At 40.9% G+C, this 18,043-nt stretch overlaps 2 protein-coding genes across 5 annotated transcripts in view; one reads left to right on the forward strand and one right to left on the reverse strand.

The window, feature by feature from the left end:
* The window catches only part of LOC145341023 (uncharacterized), a 30,874-nt gene extending 22,031 nt beyond the window's left edge, over positions 1-8,843 (reverse strand). The window contains exons 1-3 of one of the 2 annotated variants that reach the window (XM_080185732.1): positions 8,606-8,843; positions 7,486-7,644; positions 1,755-1,880 (exon numbers count right to left, since the gene is read on the reverse strand). In XM_080185732.1, the coding sequence (XP_080041858.1) occupies positions 1,755-1,880; positions 7,486-7,644; positions 8,606-8,816 (496 nt within the window). In that variant the 5' untranslated portion in view covers positions 8,817-8,843. Of the gene's footprint in view, positions 1-1,754; positions 1,954-7,485; positions 7,645-8,605 lie in introns of those variants that run through there. The other variant, XM_080185733.1, reaches the window with a different exon arrangement.
* A 4,886-nt stretch (positions 8,844-13,729) lies between these two features.
* Positions 13,730-18,043, forward strand: part of dcun1d1 (DCN1, defective in cullin neddylation 1, domain containing 1 (S. cerevisiae)) — a 51,382-nt gene continuing 47,068 nt past the window's right edge. Inside the window, exon 1 of one of the 3 annotated variants that reach the window (XM_080185736.1) lies at positions 13,730-13,749. Coding sequence is in view for 1 of the 3 variants with exons in the window: in XM_080185735.1 (XP_080041861.1) it covers positions 14,562-14,564 (3 nt within the window). In the remaining 2 variants the exon portion in view is untranslated. Of the gene's footprint in view, positions 13,750-14,376; positions 14,565-15,584; positions 15,605-18,043 lie in introns of those variants that run through there. The other 2 variants (XM_080185735.1, XM_080185738.1) reach the window with 2 other exon arrangements.

The raw sequence follows: 18,043 nt of genomic DNA on the forward strand, positions 1-18,043 counted from the left end.
ATGAAAAGGATTTAGGAGCACTGGACAGAGTGCAAAAAGGATATACAAGAGTAATAGCAGAAATGTAAGGTTATACCTATCAGGATAAGTAGAACAGGCTGAGTCATATCTTTTCCTTGACATGCTTTAAAATTATGAAAGTTTTTGATAAGAGTAAGATCAGATGTTTCCATTTTTGGGAAAGAGCAAAAATAGAGGTTATTAATTATCAATATGATAATTACCAAGAAATCAAATAGGAAATTCAGAAGAAACTTCTTTACCCAGAAAATTGAGAGAATGTAGAACTCACTACATCGATGTGGCTAATACATGGGGGCCTGAGCGGCTAATATACCTGGGCATTGAGGGGGCATAAGCGATCTGAGAGAGCTCAGGCTGACATGGGGGTTGGGGGGGGGTGCAGGTGGATGAATGATGACATTTATGGGACTTAAAACACTGTTGGGAGCTGGGGTGCTGTGTTGGAGAACTGAGACAGGCCTTCGAGCTAGCCCACCTTCACACCTACAATCTTTACGCACTCCATCATGGCTTTCAAAATACACTGCAAACTAGACCCTGGAATGAAAAGACAAAACTGGCATGTGAAGACATGCTTGGATTGGGTGTGCAAGCCAGGTTTTCTCGAACCCAGAGGAATATTTGGTCCTGTATGTTCATGTAAAGGCGGGGGTGTAGTGGTGGTGGCGAGATAAGCATAGGAGGAAACACGGGTTACTCTGGTCGAGTTAGATGAAGAAGGATGGTGGCTGGCTCATGTGGAGCATAAATATCAGAAATGGTTGAGTGGAACAGCCTGTTTCTGTGTTATTTTAGGTTATATAAATGAGATTTTAGACGACAACTTTTGAGTGAAGAGGATCCCTGCTCTTTGTTCCACTTTTTTACATTTAATCTTGAATCTGTGGCCTCTCATTCTTTATCGCAAAGCGCATGGAACAATCTGTATCTATCTCATTTTTTATAATTCTAATCATATTACATTGTTCTGTTATCTACATTTTACAACAAATGACTCAATGTTTTAAATCTTTTAGGGGTGGCACTGTGGTACAATGGTTATCTCTGCTGCCTCACAGCGTCAGGGACCCCGGTTCAATTCCTGGCTTGGGTCACTGTCTGTGTGGAGTCTGCATGTTCTCACTGTGTCTGTGTGGGTTTCCTCCAGGTGCTCCAGTTTCCCTCCACAGTCGAAGATGTGCAGATTAGGTGCTTTGGCCAAGCGTACCTGAAGAGGTGTTGGAGTGTGGCGACTAGGGGATTTTCACTGTAACTTCATTGCCGTGTTAATGGAAGTCTACTTGTGACTAAGAAATAAACTTTAATTTTACTTTTAAAAAAAATGCAATAAAGCAGACTCTGATTGAATAATATATTGGGTAAAAGAAAGTTACATTCGTTTTTATTTTTCTAAATTGTTTTACTTGTGAACACAGATTGTAAATTTGCTGTTTACTTCAATGAAGTGTTGTCATTTACAGTGTCTACATTTTGCAACATTACACAGCTGATGTGAGCCAAGCTGCAATAAGTGCTTTGCAAAATGCAGTTTTCAGTTTGTTTCCGAGTATAGTATTAGAACTAACGTCTCGCTATAAATCTACTTCCACACATCTTAAATGCTATTGACAAAAGATGTGCACAAATTTTTTTTGTGGCTGCTGTTGTCATATTGGAACGATTCTGTTGATGATCATCAGACAAACGCATGCATTGCTGAAAAGGGGATTACTTTATCCTTTGCATGTTACCTGCTGGATAACTGTGCGTCATTTGACCACATTCAATGCTGACTTGCAGGAGGTCATTCAATTGCTCTGGCTTTGAATAGCACATACCAACACACATTGTTCTTGCGGCTGCTCCAAATTTAGGTTCTGTGAATTAGCATGTGACAGCCGGTTAATAGTGGCACTTCAAATTCCACATGTCCAGTACATACCAATGTTCCTAAAACAGAAACTAATTATTATTACATTTTAAAAAGCTAACTTTTAATTATACTGATTTGCAGTAATGTTGAATGATAAAAACTTGCATCGTTCCTTTACTATTGAAGTAGGGGAAACCATTCAATGTGCTGACTCAATTATTAAAGTTCATGTTTATGTTCTGATGGTAAATACAAACCTATTAATTAATGTATAATTTGTATACATATACACTACTCAAGTTCTATAGAAGTGAAAATCAGTAATACAAGGTTCAAACGTAAAAGTATAAACTGTACCCTCAGCTTTGAATGGAATTTCCACTCATATCATCACAAAGTTGCTGTATATATCAGACTATTGAAAGGACAATTATTAGAATAATTCAACTGAGTTACATACAATCCCAGATTTTTACTTATAAAACACAACACTAAAATTGCATCTTTTTCTATCCTTGTCTTCTCTGCTTTCCCAGAAGATATCTGCTTCTGTCTACTTAGTTAATAATAGCCAAGTAAGGTATTTGCACAGTCCCTATATTTCAGACTGTAACATGAATATCTTGTCAGAGATTGGGATTCAATGCAATAGTGATACTGAACAACATCACCTCGAACATTGCCCACCCAACTTCCTATCCCCCCCCTCCCCAGCCAGCCCCCCACAACTTTTGAGTGAAGAGGATTCCTGCTCTCTGTTCTACTTTCTTACATTTAATCTTGGATCTGTGGCCTCTTATTCTTTACCTCAAAGCTTACGGATTACTCTGTTCCTATCTCATTTTTCATCATTCTAATCATATTGCACTGCTCTGCTATCTGCATTGTTATAATAAATTACTCAATGTTTTAAATCCTTTTTTCATACCAAACAGCCAATCAATGTTGGCCCTTTTCCAAAGCCTCAATATCCTTCCTATTTGTTCACTATGATCTTAAGATTTTACGTAGACTCATTGTGACCACTTGGCATTTATATTCTGTACCTTTTGAGATAAAACTAGAATGCTGTTAGCTGTTCCTCACAGCATGATGAACCTGAACTGGTTATGGCAACACGGTGGCACAGTGATTCTCACTGCCGACTCAGTGGCAGGGACCTGGGTTCGATTCCTGGCTTGCGCCACTGTCTGTGTGGAGTTTGCAGGTTCTCCCCATGTCTGCATGGGTTTCCTCAGGTACTCTGGTTTCCTCCCACAGTTTGAAAGAAGTGCTAGTGAGGTGCATTGGTCATGCTAAATTCTCCTTCAGTACCTGAACAGGTGCTGGATTGTGGCAACAAGGGGATTTTCACAGTAACTGCAACTGCAAAATGCAGTCTTAATAAATGCCTACTTGTAACTAATAAATTAGCTTTAAACTTTACTATTCCTTATACGCATATCCCCAAAATCCTTTTCTTTTCCATGACACCAAACTTTCTTTCCATTCAAAGTACAATTAAAGTTCTTTTTAAAGAACTAAGATAAATTACATTACACTTATCAACATTGAATTTCATCTGCCACTTTTCAGCTTTTTCCCTTATCTTGTCAATATCCCATCACAGCTTCCTTTGATCTTCTAAAGAATTAACTGTAAATTTAATTTTGAACTATCTGCAAATTTCAAAACTATTTCCTCTTGTCCTATAACCAACTGATTGATATATATGGTGAATGGGAGTGTTCCGAAACTGAATCCTGAGGGATTCACTATCCAATTCCAACCTAAAATTTTCTACTCTTCATTTTCTCCCTTCTAAAAAAAAATGATTTTTCTGTTCTCTAACTCCATATCCCTTAAATTTCATGACTAATTTCCCATATGGTACCTTGTCAAATACCTTCCTGACATTCATGCACACTACATTCACTGTCATTTTCCCATCTACCATGCTGGTACCTCAAAGAATTCAATGAGTTTGAATTATCTCTTTTGAAGTTTGTGCTTGCTGCTTCTAGCTATTTTTTGGTATTTAGAATCCAGATAGGTAGTCATTTCATCTTGAAAGACTTTGCCATCCATAGATGTTAAACAAATCAGACTGTAATTACCCAGATTCACAGTGTTTCCATTTTAAAAAATGAGTAATCTTTTTGCCCCTTCCAGTCCTCTGGCACTCAATTTAATTTCTAGAGAATTTCCAATTTCCTCCTGCAACTACTTCAAGATCCTAGCAAGTACCTGATTAGATTTTCCTAGATTATAGAATCCCTACAGAAGGGGGCCATTCAGCCCATCAATTCTCCACCGACAACAATCCCACCTAGACCCTATCCCCGTTAGCCCACATATTTATTCTGTTAATCCCCCTAGCCTACGCATCCCAGGACATTAACAGGCAATTTAGCATGACCAATGCATCTAATCCACACATCTTTGAACTGTGGGAGGAAACCCATGCAGACGTGGGTTTTGACACATGGTTATCCCTTAACTTAATGAACATTTAAGATTTTCATTTTATCTGCCACAGTATTACTCATCTATCTAGTGGGATATTGTTAGTGCAGATGACCACCAACCTTTCCCACATAAAAGTCACTGCATCCAGCAAACAATTTATTCTGTGGTATTTTGAAGTATAGTAGGGATGTTGTGAAGAGCCATAAGTTTCAGTGCAACTGTTCCATGCGTGAGCCTAGTTTTCCACTGTCTGAACAGTAAATTGGGAGAAACTGTTCCCCTTGGAGAAAGGATCAAGAACAAGAGGACACATATTTAAGGTAATTGGCAAAAGAAGCAATGGTGATGTGAGGAAAATGTTTCAGATCTGGAATGACCTGCTTTATAGTATGTTGGAGGCAAGTCATTTAAAGCTTTCAAACAGGTCAAATTGGATCATAGGACTGAGGGAAAAAGGCAGGGCAGTGGCACAAGGTGAGTCTCTCGTACAGAGGGCCAGCACAGACATGATGGGCTGAATAGCTTCCTGCTGTGTTGTAAGCATTCTATAATCTGGCATAATCACATCCAACTGTATCACACCACCCTCTCCAAAACTAAACTTCTTATAACATGAGGAGCATTATGAAAGGGACCAATAATCCTAGATTCCCCTTCTCAAACACAGACATTCCTTCAAATTCTTATCTCTTCCAACCTTAACTCCAAAAATATTGCAAAGAAATTATGGAAATTTTTGTCTCCAAATGGAAGACCATCCATGTCGGTGCTTCAACCACTACCTCCTTCTGACCTCATGTCCATCTCCAACCTTCTCACAGCCTCTCACTTATTAACCCTGATCATTTATAACCCTGTAGTTTCTTCCTTACTGTTCCCAATTCTTCTTCCAAATTCATCTTTTTCTACAAGGACCATCTCCTACTCTCTCAAGCCTCACTTATCATTCAGTTATGTCTCTTAATCCTATGTTCACTAATATTGTAAAGTAGCTCCTCTGGTCAGGTTTCATCCCAACTTATTCAAAAATGCTAGCATCTCATACTCTTCAAAAGGCACACCCAAGCCATTTTGTTATCACAACTACCATCCAAACTCCATTTTCCATTTCCACTCCAAATCCTTTGGTATGTCGACACTTCCCAACTTTGTTTCATTTCATCCTTAACTCCATGTTTGAAATGCGTTACTCCCTTCCCGCCTTACTGTCAGCACCAAGATGCCCTAATCAAAGTCATGTGATATTCTGAATTGCAGAAGATATCTTCTATGACCATAACCAGGTACATTATGATGTTCAGCACAGTTGATCATTTTCCTCCACATATTTCAGACAACACCTGGAAGATTTGTCCTTATTCATGAAAGCGTTGAAGCTGACTTGTGAATTGTTTTCATTTATGCAGAGTTCACTTGCATAAAAGGAATCTTCAGTCAGATTAAGTAATGATCAAACTGAGCTTTGGTGTTAACCAACTGTAATTTAAAAAAAAATACTTTTACTAGATGTGGTGTCACTAGCTAGGCAGCATTTATTGCCCATCTCTAGTTGTCCTTCAGAAGATGGTGCTGAGCTGTCATCCTGAACCTTTGCAGTCCCTGAGATGTAGGTACACCAACAGTGCTGTTAGGAAATTCCAGCATTTTGACCCAGTGACAATGAAGGGACCAACATCTCTAAGTCAGGATGGTGAGTGACTTGAAGGGAAACCTCCAGGTAGTGATGTTCCCAGGTATTACTGCTTTTGTCATTCTAGACGGTAGTGGTCATGGGTTTGTTAGATGCTGCCTAAGGAACCTTGATGAGTTCCTGTAGTGCATCTTGTAGCTGCCACTGTTCCCCAGTGGTGGAGAAACTGCCACTGTTCACCAGTGGTGGAGGAACTAAATGTTTGTGGAAGGGGTAGCAATCAGGCAGGCTGCTTTGTACTGTATTGTGTTTTGCTTCCTGAGTGTTGTTAATGCTGCACTCATTCAGGAAAGTAGACAGCATTCCGTTACACTCCTGATTTGTGCCTTGTACACGGTGGACAGGGTTTGGGGAGTCAGGAGATGAGTTATTCTCCAGAGGATTCCTAACTTTGACCTCCTCTTGTAGCCACAGTAATAAATGGCTGGTCCAGTTGAGTTTCTGGTTAATGGTGACCCCACTCCCCGGCAAGATGTTGATAGTTATCACTTGATTAACTTGCAGTCAGTCTCTAACTCTTCATTGTGAAAATTGTCATACATTAACTGAAAGGAGCTTACTGCCTATTCAAATCCAACAGCTGGTGACAAAACAGCTCAAAACAGTCACACATAAACCTAACACATAAAATAGATAAAGGCAGCGCATTCAATAACAAAGTTCCAAAACTGTAATCTCATTTCTGGTTCAATTGAGAACAATAGTATCAACTAAATCAATTTGAAATCTGAACAATATTGGTTTAAACTAAATCTCGGTCATTTATTCTTCTTTATTTTCATTCTATAATAACTTTAATTTACCTACATTTCCTCCTATCAGGGCATTAATATTTCCTAAAGCAAATTAATAGAAATATAAAACTGCAGATGCTGGAAATTGGAAATAAAAACAGATAATGCTGGATAAACTCAGCAGATCTGGCAACACCTGTGGGGAGAGAAAACAGAGATATAATGTTTCGAGTCCAGTATGGCTCTTTTTCAGAGCTGAAGCTCTGTAGAAGAGTTATATGGACTCAGAACATTAACTCAATTTCTCTCCATTGTGGCATGGTGGCAAGTGGTTAGCACTGCTGCCTCATAGTACCAGGGACCTGGATTTAATTCCCGGCTTGGGTCACTGTCTATGTAGAGTTTACACATTCTGCCTGTGTCAATGTGGGTTCCCTCCAGATGCTCTGGTTTCCTCCCGCAATCCAGAGATGTGCAGGTTAGGTTGATTGGCTGTGCTAAATTACCCCTTTGTGTCCCAGGATGTGTGGATTAGTGGGGTAAATGTGTGGGATTGTGGGGCTAGGGTCTGGGGTGGGATTGTGGTCAGTCCAGACTGGATGGGCTGATTGGCCTCCTTCTGCACTGTAGGGATGCTATAATGCTGCCAGACCTGTTGAGCTTATCCAGCATTTTCTGTTTTTATTGTGCAGCTGATAGACATGGAGTTGCTTAAAATTGCATGGAATTCTTCTCACCTTTTCTATTTAAGGGGGTGTATCTTTTGGAAGTGTAGTCTTTTGTCTGAACTTTGGCTCCGTCTGAGACCGATTTTGATTGACGTTTCTGGTGTCTATGCAACATGATGAGGTATCTCTTTGCTGCCTGGCTGCAGAGTTCCTGGAAGGTGTCCCATCCTGGTAGAATAGCAGATTGCTGATTACTATTAACACACTAGCAATAAGGACATTGGATAAAATCTTAAACGCATGAAAGAGCTACTTTAAGATGTGCAATCCATTAAAAAAAACAGAATGTAACAACAAAATGCAACGGAAGATGCTGGAAACAAGCATCAGGTTCAAGGTTCTATTGAAGGATCCATCCCAGGAGATGACCTGCTTTCTCTGACGAAAGATCATCCAGAGTCGAAACGTTGGCTTTATTCTCTCTCCATAGACGTTGGCAGATCTGTTGAGATTTCCCAGCATTTTCTGTTTTTGTAACCTGCTTTCTCCTGGCGAATGAAGGTTCCCCCTTCCTCTGCTACAATTTATCTAAGGAGGTAACTCCATTGTTAAAGTGTTTTGTGTCGAAAATGTACTCTGTACCGTACAATTAAAAATGCTATCGTCTTTGGAAAGGGAATTGGTGAAAATTACGTCTTTATTTTGCTACCAAACTACTGCCCGGTTATTATCCCCCAACTCTAATTTCAAATAGGGTTTAAGTTAGTCTTTGGAGGCGCTTCGAAGTTTACCTTGTACATGCAAAGAAAAGATAGCATGCTGCTTGGGATTTTTGTTTGTAAGATGCTACTTTTGATAAATGAGTTTAATGAGCATTCGAGCTTGCTACAGTACATGAAAAGGACGGGGTCGTGTTGGTCGTTTCAACCGGGCATTTAGCTATCTTACCAGCAACTGCAAGTTGCCCTTGCGAAGTCGTTCTTTAGCGGTCCGAAGTCTGAGGCTGGAAATACTGTGGGTGTCAGAGCCACACTTCAACATTCGTATCTCCACAGGAAGGTTCTCTGTGCAGTGGGGTCGTGTGAATGAGTTGCGTTAATGGATGGGCAGACATATCAAGTTGTTGGACAGCAATGCTTCGATATCACCTCGAACCGGGACAAAAGACAAGGAACAAAAGGCAACTCACCCGAAGTTAACGCTTCAGCAGTGGCCATGTGCATGAGAGTGTCAAACGGAGCCTGCCACTTTAATGATTTCAAAACCATCGTGTCAATCTGGTCTGATAAATCCGTCTCCGTCAATCTTAGTCCAGGTTTGTTGCACTCATGACAAACGTTATGATAACCCATGGCATCCCCAAGCGCTCCCAGGACCATGGCAGCTTGATACCTCTCCATCGTGACGACTCCAACCCACAATCTCAGAGCCAGACTTTCCCCGACTGTTCTCAGCCCAGGAACTGGTTTAAATGTATCAGTCTGCAATCCCGCCCCACTCACCGGCGATTGGACCTTCAAAAATCACAGACGTCCTATCTGAAACGCGCCAACTACAAGTTTCGTTCACAGCGACTTGAGAAGTTCTGGTCAGTTTAGCCACTGCCGTTTTGTTAACTGCAGCCATTTAAAATAGTGTCAGAGCATCAAATGTGTCCAAATCGCGAACCGACAGTTAAAACTTAACTGGGGTTAAAACTGTACTTATCACGCCCAATTCAAGCTACTCATGTATGTTTATGTGTGAGAGAGAAATCGATCAGTTCAGTGTGAATTTCAGCCCGGATGGAGGGAAGTAACCTGATGGTTTTGTTTGCTACTTAAACGAGTTCTGAAACCAATTCCCATAAGATGCAAGTTCATAAAAACAAATCCACATGTTGCAATGAGACTGCATTAGTAATTACACGTATTTTTAAAAAGTTTAAAAGTTTTTTAATTCAAATAAATATTTAAAATGATTAATATGATGTAAAGTTTGGAATACGTAAACATGCGAAGTAATTTAAAGCATTTGTACGGAGTTAGTTAATTGGAATCGAATTAAAGGTGAGTGCTGTGATATTCATCTAAACAATTCTGAGCATTAGTTGTCCGCAGGTATTTTAACTTGTTTTTATAAATTCAACTTCCAAAAAGAAATAGGTTCGCCCGTTATTTTCTATTTCGTCGTTGACATCTGATGTTTCATAATTGCAAAATTAGTTTGGTTTTAGTTGGGATTGTCACGAGAATGAGATTGTTAACATGAGATTCAATAGTCGCGAACCTGTCTGCAGTGACATGCTGTTGTTCATGTGCTGATGGTGAATAAAGTCGTTCCACATTATAGTCTTGTGATTTTTAAAAATCCGCATCTTTCAATAGCCAGAGGCCTCAATAATTTGAAATAATGTGCGTGCTCAGATTCAATACGAACATTCACAGCATAAACACAAGAGGGGAAGATTTACAAGGCAGGCGGGAAGGTCTGATTTCACCTTTAGCATTTCATTTCCATTTTGAAAGGGGGAGAAAAAACAGAAAATCTGGAAAATCTCAGCAGGTCTGGCAACATCGGTGGAGTGAACGGTGGCTCTACTCTCTCTATTCGGGTCATATGGTGGCGCAGTGATTAACACTGCTGCCTCTCAGCACCAGAGATCCTGGCTCGATTTCCGAGTTGGGTCACTGTGCGGAGTTTGCACGTTCTCCCCGTGGAGCATGGCAGGACCCCGTGTCTGCGTGGGTTTCCTCCGGGTGCTCAGGTTTCCTCCCACACTCCAAAGGTGTGCAGGTAAGGTGCATTGCCCATGCTAAATTGTCCCTTAGTGTCCCTGGATGCATAGGTCGGAGGGATTAGCGGGGTATAGATATGGGGCTATGGGGATGGAGCCTGGGTGGGATTGTGGTCGGTGCAGACTCTTCCTGCACTGTAGGGTTTCTCTCCACCGATGCTGTCAGACCTCCGGAGATTTTCCAGCATTTTCTATTTTTGCTTCAGGTTCCAGCATCCGCAGTATTTTACTTTTATTGAAGCTTTCTCTTCGCAGGTATAGATTCGGGTGAAATACAGAAATAAACACATGCATGACAACAACCGCGTGCATCGCATCTTACAGACTTCACAGACTATTGTTAGCAAACCATTTACAATGTAATCTTCAGGCAGGGCACAAACTGCTTATCTAAATGCATATATGCTAGGAATCTCTCTAAACTACAGCATACTGTTACCAGCGTGTCTTTTTCACACTCCATATGTCACACACCAAAACTCCCTGGCAAAGGGAACAGAAAATCAATCGTCCACACGAAACCTGAAATCCTCAACCTACCGAATCTCCGCACCAAACACCAATTAAACGTTGCTTTAAGGCTGTGTTTACTTAACACTTACACTAATTGTATATTACATGATTTGACACTCACTTAAGTATTAATCAACGATGTCACCGTGCCATTAAAGATCCGTTCCACAATAAAACTCATCTTAAATCTCTGCGTCTCCTTATTTGAGTCTTCAGACTTAACAGGTTCCCCTGCTTGTTGCAACAAAAATCCATCAACTGCCGCTTTCATGTTAGTTGTGAGCGGAAGACATCCTCCACCTATCTCCCAGGTTTGATTTTCACCCAAAATGTAGCCATGCGACGACCAAGGTCCATACTTTGTAGAAGTATTGATTGCAACTAAAACTTGGAGATCGGATCACAAAACCCATTTTTGTATGGGCAATATAATCACGGTTTATGGTTTCACTTTTTTATCCTGACTCGAATGTAAAGGCGAGTAACCAGAGGAACTCATGCACAATGCTGGTTTGGTTTGGAAAATAAAGACGGAATGTACAAGATATAATGAAGGATGTTGGGAAACGTACATATTTATTAATATCTATATTACTAAGTCAACAACTTAGTAGCAGATGATTCAAATAATATGCCGAGTATGTTGTGAATCGTGCCATTTCAATGTTGTCTAAACAAATATTTTACTACGAGGGAGGTTCTGTTTATTTCAGTCTCGTCAAATTATACCACTTTACATTTTCTACGAATGCGTTTTCTTGGCTGGAAAATGCGCAGTGACAAAGAAGGTTGACACCTGACATTAGAGTGTAATTCATTTAGCCAGTTATGAATTGATCTGTGACTCCCCAAAGCTCTGTAAATTTGGTTTTGAGGAGCTGTTACATCTTATATCAAAAAGATGTGGAAAGTTAGGTGCATTGGCCACGCTAAACTGTCCCTTAGGATCAGGGGACTTGCAGGGTAAATACGTGGGGTTGGGGTGTATGGCCTAGGTGGGACTGTGGTCAGTACAGACCCGATGGCCAAATGGCCTGCATCTGCACTGAAGGGAGTCTATGATTCTATGAATCGTGCAGAATGACCTTTGTATATGTTGATATTATTTGACGTGCTAACGACAGGAGCATTTCACACTCAGATATAGTTATAAAGCACTCTAGGACAGCTTGAGTTCGTGAAAGGCACTATAGAAATGCAAGTTCTTTCTTCCTTTATGTAAAAGTATTTGATAACCTGAGGCAACGGTTTACAGAATGGATCCCAATTTCAAGGCACTGGAGTACTTCATTATATTTATGTGAAATTCTGCCATCATTAAAGCCGGTTGCTTTACCGTGGGTGAAATTTTCATAATGACATTTCCATGGTTACAACAGGCAAGTTTGATCAGTGCAGTTCCAACGTTCACACAGACAGGGCACACTCACCAAAACAAAACTAACGCGCATTTGCTGTTTTGAAAAGAACAGGTTTATAATATAAATTACACGCCAGTTGAATTTGTTTTTTTATGGAAGCGATTATTTAAATAACATTCAACTCCATGACCAACGTCCTGGCTGAATCTGACTTCCAGTTTTCACTGGATAATTAATTACACCTTGAGTTAGAGAGGGGTTGTAAACAATATATATGTTCTGAAGAAGATTTCGTGTTCGACTCGAAATGTTAGTTCTCTCACGGTACAGAAATTCAGTAAGAAGTCTGACAACACCAGACTTCTTACTGTGTTTACCCCAGTCCAACGCCGGCATCTCCACATCATCGGCACAGAAATTGCCAGACCTGCGAAGTTTTTCCAGTACCATTTTTATTTCAGATTTCCAGCAGTAGTTTGCTTTTATTATCGTAACGTATGTGAGGAAGTATGTATTATTCTCATCGTTACCAGGCAAGGCTGCCTAATCTTGAAGGTTTATTATACCAGCTGTGAAGCTATAAGAGCCAAAGAAAGAAGATGGATCTTGGCCCCTCGCTAGACATTTTTCAGAATATTTACATTTAGTTTAAGAAAAGGTAGGCAGTACTTACACCAACAGATCACTATTTTACCTATAACCACCATTAAGTATATATATATTTAGTCACATGACATTTTCTCATTCAAAGAAGATGACATTGACCAGTGCAAAAGGTTGGAGATATGGTGGCGGGTCTACAACTTAGAAACAAGAGGTGAGGTAGAACCTCGCATTTTATAATACAAAGGGAAGGCTTGCATTTATTAACATTTCCAATGCCATAGAACCTCTCAAAGACAGAGGCAGAGAAGTCAAAGACTTCTGAAGCGCAGTCACTATTGCAATGTAGGGAACATAGCAGTTAATTTGCAACAGGAAGCTCTCACAAGTAATAATGTGGTAATGACCAAGTTATCTGTTTTTTGTGATATTGAAAGAGGTATAAATATTGTAAGAAGTCTCACAACACCAGGTTAAAATCCATCAGGTTTATTTGCTAGCATAAGCTTTCGGAGTGTCACTCCACCTGAAGAAGGAGCGACACTCTCGAAGCTTGTGCTACCAAATAAACCTGTTGGACTTTAACCTGGTGTTGTGAGACTTCTTACTGTGCTTACCCCAGTTCAACGCCGACATCTCCATATCAAGTATAAATATTGGCCAGGACACTGGGATAATAGCTACCGCACCCCCACCCCCCGGAAAAAAATTGCCCTGGGATCTTTTATGTTTGCCTGAGAGGGTGGATGGGGCTCCAGTTTAAGATCTTATCCAAAACAAACATCTGAGCCAGTGTAGACCAGCCTCAATTTTTGCGCTAGTAAGTATTTAAATTGGGAATACAATTGACAACCTTGTGACTCACTGCGCTACTCGTCAACTGAACGACAGCTGACACTATGACATGGCATGTAACACGCAGGGAAAAGTAGGAGCATAGTGAACTCCACCAATTCATTTTTAAACAGATCGGAGATGACCAGATAAGAATATTTTAAATTTTCTGCGCTGTGCCAATCATCTGATGTTGAGCAAGCGGAGTCCCTCCCCTGACACACTGACGCAGGGAGACGGTTAAAGGTTTTTTTCCCCTTTTTGGCAAGTTACAGCCTGAAGCTGTGTGTGTTTGTGTGTGTGTGCATGGATCGAGGTGGTGCATTATTGTCTATTAATACAGATTAAAAAAAAACTTCCCCTCTCAAATTTCTCCTCTCACGAGCTGCACAAAAACAAAATATCTTTCATAAGGAGAGAAAATGAAACTTCCCCCTTCTCCGATGCAATGATAATTCAGGAGCAGAGAGTTTTTTCGTAATAATGAGAGAGAATGAAAAATTTTCCCCCCTTTCCAATGCAATGATAATTCAAGAGCAGAGAGTTCTTTAATGAGAAAAAAAACTCCACCCATTCTCTCCCCCCCCCACCCCGCCACTTTTCCAATGCAATGGTAATTCAAAAGCAGAGAGTTCTTTAATAAGGAGAGAGGATGAAACTTTCCCCTTTCCAATGCGATGACAATTCAGGAGCAGGGTGAGTTTGCTGCAGAGACCGAGATGTTGCTGCAGGTTGTGAGTGAGTGAGGTCCAGGAGTTGGGTTTGCCAGTGAAGTTTGGCTCATCCTCCCCCACCCCCACTCCCAACCCCTCCAGTGCTCCTTCCCCGCCCCGTGGCCGCAGTGACCGGGGCTGCAGGCAGCAGCAGTGAGTGAGTGAGCGGCGGCTGGTTGGATCTAAGTTTGCCCTCGGAGTGTCTCAGTCTCACAGAGAGAGAGTGTGTGTGTGTGGGGAAGGGGGAAGAGTGCGCTGCACTGCGCATGAGTGTCACCCACGGTGACTGCTAATTGTCCGTTTTTTTTTCTATTTTATTTTTTAAAGAGGCCCGAGCGCTTGAAGATGGTGAGTGTTTCTCAAAATGGTCTTTCGCAATTGTGATCGCGCCGGCTGAGTGGAGAGGAAGGGCAAGATGGGGAGGGAGGGAGGGAGAGAGAGAGAGGAGACCCATTCCCTGATAGCGGGAGGCCCGCTCGCTGCCTCGATTTACTCCGGGCCCCCCCCCCCTCCTCCCGGGCCTGCTCCTCCGGTTCCGCCGGGCCCGGCCTCCTTCGGTTCCCCCCCCCCCCCCTCCATTGAATAGCTCTCTTCCCCCCCCCCCCCTCTCTTCCTCTCGCCCTAGTAAGAGAGGCTCCCCGCAGCGACAAGTCCCTTCCCCCTGTGAACTCTTCACCGGAGCTGAGGCCTCAGCCAAGCAGCCAGGCGCCATCGCCACTCGAGGCCCGCTGCTTTCCTCCGGGCCTACAGCAGACGGATGTGTGCTTTCCTCCCCCCCCCACCCCTCCTGCTCTCCCTCCACCTCCTGCTCTCCATGATTTATTTTTAAACTGAAATGTGGACGGTGTTTGTGTGGTGGTGACTGAGGGTCGGCTGCCCTTCGTATTCTGTGTTATATAAAAACTCCGCTGTCATCTTCTCCGTCTGAAGTGTCGAGCTTTTCTGTGCTTTTTTTTAAAAAAACAAAATGTTCTGTCTGCTTTCCCCCCCCACTCCTCCACCGCCCGCCTTTCCAGGTCTAAACTGCGCCACTCTACAAGGTTTCTTGGGTTTATATTTATCCGGCAAATGGAAATAGCAACTAATTTTCTAATACTTTGCCAACGCTTGCAGCAGCCATTCGTTAATGTTAGCCTTTCACTAGTTCTGCTTTAGCGTGTGGGGGAAGCTTTACCTTATTAAAAGCTTGACAGGGTCGTATTTTGGATATATTTTTATTTATGTGGCTCATAAACCTTGCTTCTAGTCCATGACTCTTTCCTCGTCTGATTCATCAAACAGGACTTTATCAGACTTGAACAATGTTAACATTTTGTGGCAAGTTTGATTTTGGTGAACCTGGATGTACAGTTGGCAAAGAAACCACCTTTTATGTTGAGAATTGCTTTGTAAGTAGGGATAAAGGTAGTTGCTGCAAACGTTTGTGCTTTTGTATTTACCAAGCACTTTTGTACCCATATAGAGAAAAAAAATCTGAGTGAAGAGCACAGTCATGTAATCAAAGGTTTCAAACCCAGAAAGTTTTGCGCAGCTCTTGTGCCTTTGACTTAGGCCATTTGTGACAGTATTAATGCTTTATAGGTTTAGCATGATTTAAATACTGAATATTGCTGTTCTGCTCTTTATCTTGTACAATAATGGGCACGATGACATATATTTGCCTTGGAATTTCTTAGTGCTTACTGTTTCTAAATGCTGTCACTACAATGATGCCTAATCATTCAGTCCTTGTGTTAATGTCACAGAATATCAAGAACATGGAATATGATAAGTTAGTGTCCGTGTTGATAGCTAAGTTAGTATGTCTTGTGAAATGCATCTTGGGGTGTCTTTGCAACGTGCTTGATCAGAACCCCAGCTAACAGAAAATTTGTTCCTTCCTCCACAAGTGTATTATAACTGCGATGTGTCTTGTCTACAGATACACTGCAGCAAGTCTTTGGCAAATTATTATTTCACTCTGTCAGACTTTGGCAACTCCTCCCAAAACTTTCCACTGAGACGGATGGGAACAGGTGTGTGGGAACAACTATCACCTCCCATGTTCTGTCCTAGTTATGCAGCATCCATGCTTGGACGTATATTGCTTTCTCCCTGGGTCGAAATCCTTAAACTCCTCTGACAGTCTTGTAGAAGCACTGTCAATACTGCAATGGTTGGAAAGGGGTGGTGGATTCTCCTTTCTCAAGAATAACCAAGGATTAGGCAAGATATGCCAGAGATGGCTGTATCTTGAAAGTGAAACACTATGAAAAAGCTGAATTGAAACTGATGTAAAATAGAACAAAATAACCTGTGTAATACCAGCAAATGCTTTACAAGTTGTATTATCATTGCATTCTGATAATTTTGCTAAAATACACAAGCAATCTTTTCACGCATCTCTTGTACTATCATCATACGTCATTTCTCTCCGTTTCACTATATTGAACCATTATTTTTATTTTGGCAGCAATTTGGTTAGAAATTCCTAAGACTTTTCAAAAGTTAGCAAAGTGAACAAATCGAATTGATTTCTCAGATCAGACTTTGTAATATCAGATCTTTAAAATTTCCAAAATGTTTGTGGTTTGTTTTTTGACTAATTTAGGCAGAATTTTACATTCTGTATGCAAGTAACCAGTGTTTATCTTTAACATTGGTTTTTAGTATTCCTTTCTTCCCTAGGTCCTAGGTTTTATCCTCATTTAAGTTAGTTGATCTCAGCCAAATTGCAATTTGGGGTTCTAAGGTAGATTTGAGCTGTTACATTAGAGAGGACAAAATGAGCCAGGGTTCCTGTTCCTGAGTGTTGTTCAAGAACCTAACCTGGAAATCCATATGTGTGGACATCGGGTAGGGATATCTGGATTGGGATTAGCAGTGAGGCACCCAGTGTTTGAATAGTGCACTGACACTTGCTGTTCGAGACCACCTGGAACTTGTGAAAGTAGTTAGCAGTCTGTAATCAATGAAGTGGAGAGGTAAATGTATTGGAAAAAAGAAAAAGCAACTCCTATTTTTGGAAGGTGTTGAGATTGGCAAAATAACTGATGCTCTCTTATTGTCTTTTTGCAATTCTTTATTTAGTAAAGAGTTATTAGGTAATCAGGCAAACTTTGTTACTTCATTTCAGTTGCACGTTAAATTGTGAGTTCTTTGGTATTTTGAAGAATAAACATTTTCAATCCCAGTAAGTAACTTGGGGTTCCAAAGCTATTTTTTTAAAGCTACATTTTGCAATGAAATACAGAACATTACAAAGTGTTATACTTTTGAGTGCTTTTCAGTAAGATTTTACATTCATTGAGAAAGTACAGTAACAGATCCCATTGATTCTGCAACTTTTTCCTGCCAGAAATCAAGTTTCTCAACATAGTAATATCATAACTGCACAGCTGTGTTCCATAGTTTTGTATCATTGGTGAATTTTATAGTTAGTTAGTGTCATAAGTAGACTTGGATTAACACTACTGTGAAAATCCTCTAGTCACCACACTCCGGCGCCTGTTCAGGTACACTGAGCGAGAATTTAGCATGACCAAGGCATCTAACCAGCATGTCTTTTGGATTGTGGAAAGAAAATGGAACATCTGAAGGAAACTCACATAGACATGAGGAGAACATGCAGACTCTGCATAGTGATCCAAGCTGGGAATCAAACCCAGGTTCCTAGTGCTGTGAGCCAGCAGTGCTAATCACTGTGCTGCCATGCATTTTGATCTTTTGTACAAATTGTTTAAATCTTCCTTTTCCTGATTTTAAAACATCCACAACTTAATAATTGACTCAATTAAAAACATACATAATTCAAGTGAACCATACTATATCTACTATCATCTGGAGCT

This window comes from Carcharhinus amblyrhynchos, chromosome 3 (assembly GCF_965287045.1).
Source record: "Carcharhinus amblyrhynchos chromosome 3, sCarAmb.v2.hapA, whole genome shotgun sequence".
In the NCBI taxonomy this organism is placed as follows: Eukaryota; Metazoa; Chordata; class Chondrichthyes; order Carcharhiniformes; family Carcharhinidae; genus Carcharhinus; species Carcharhinus amblyrhynchos.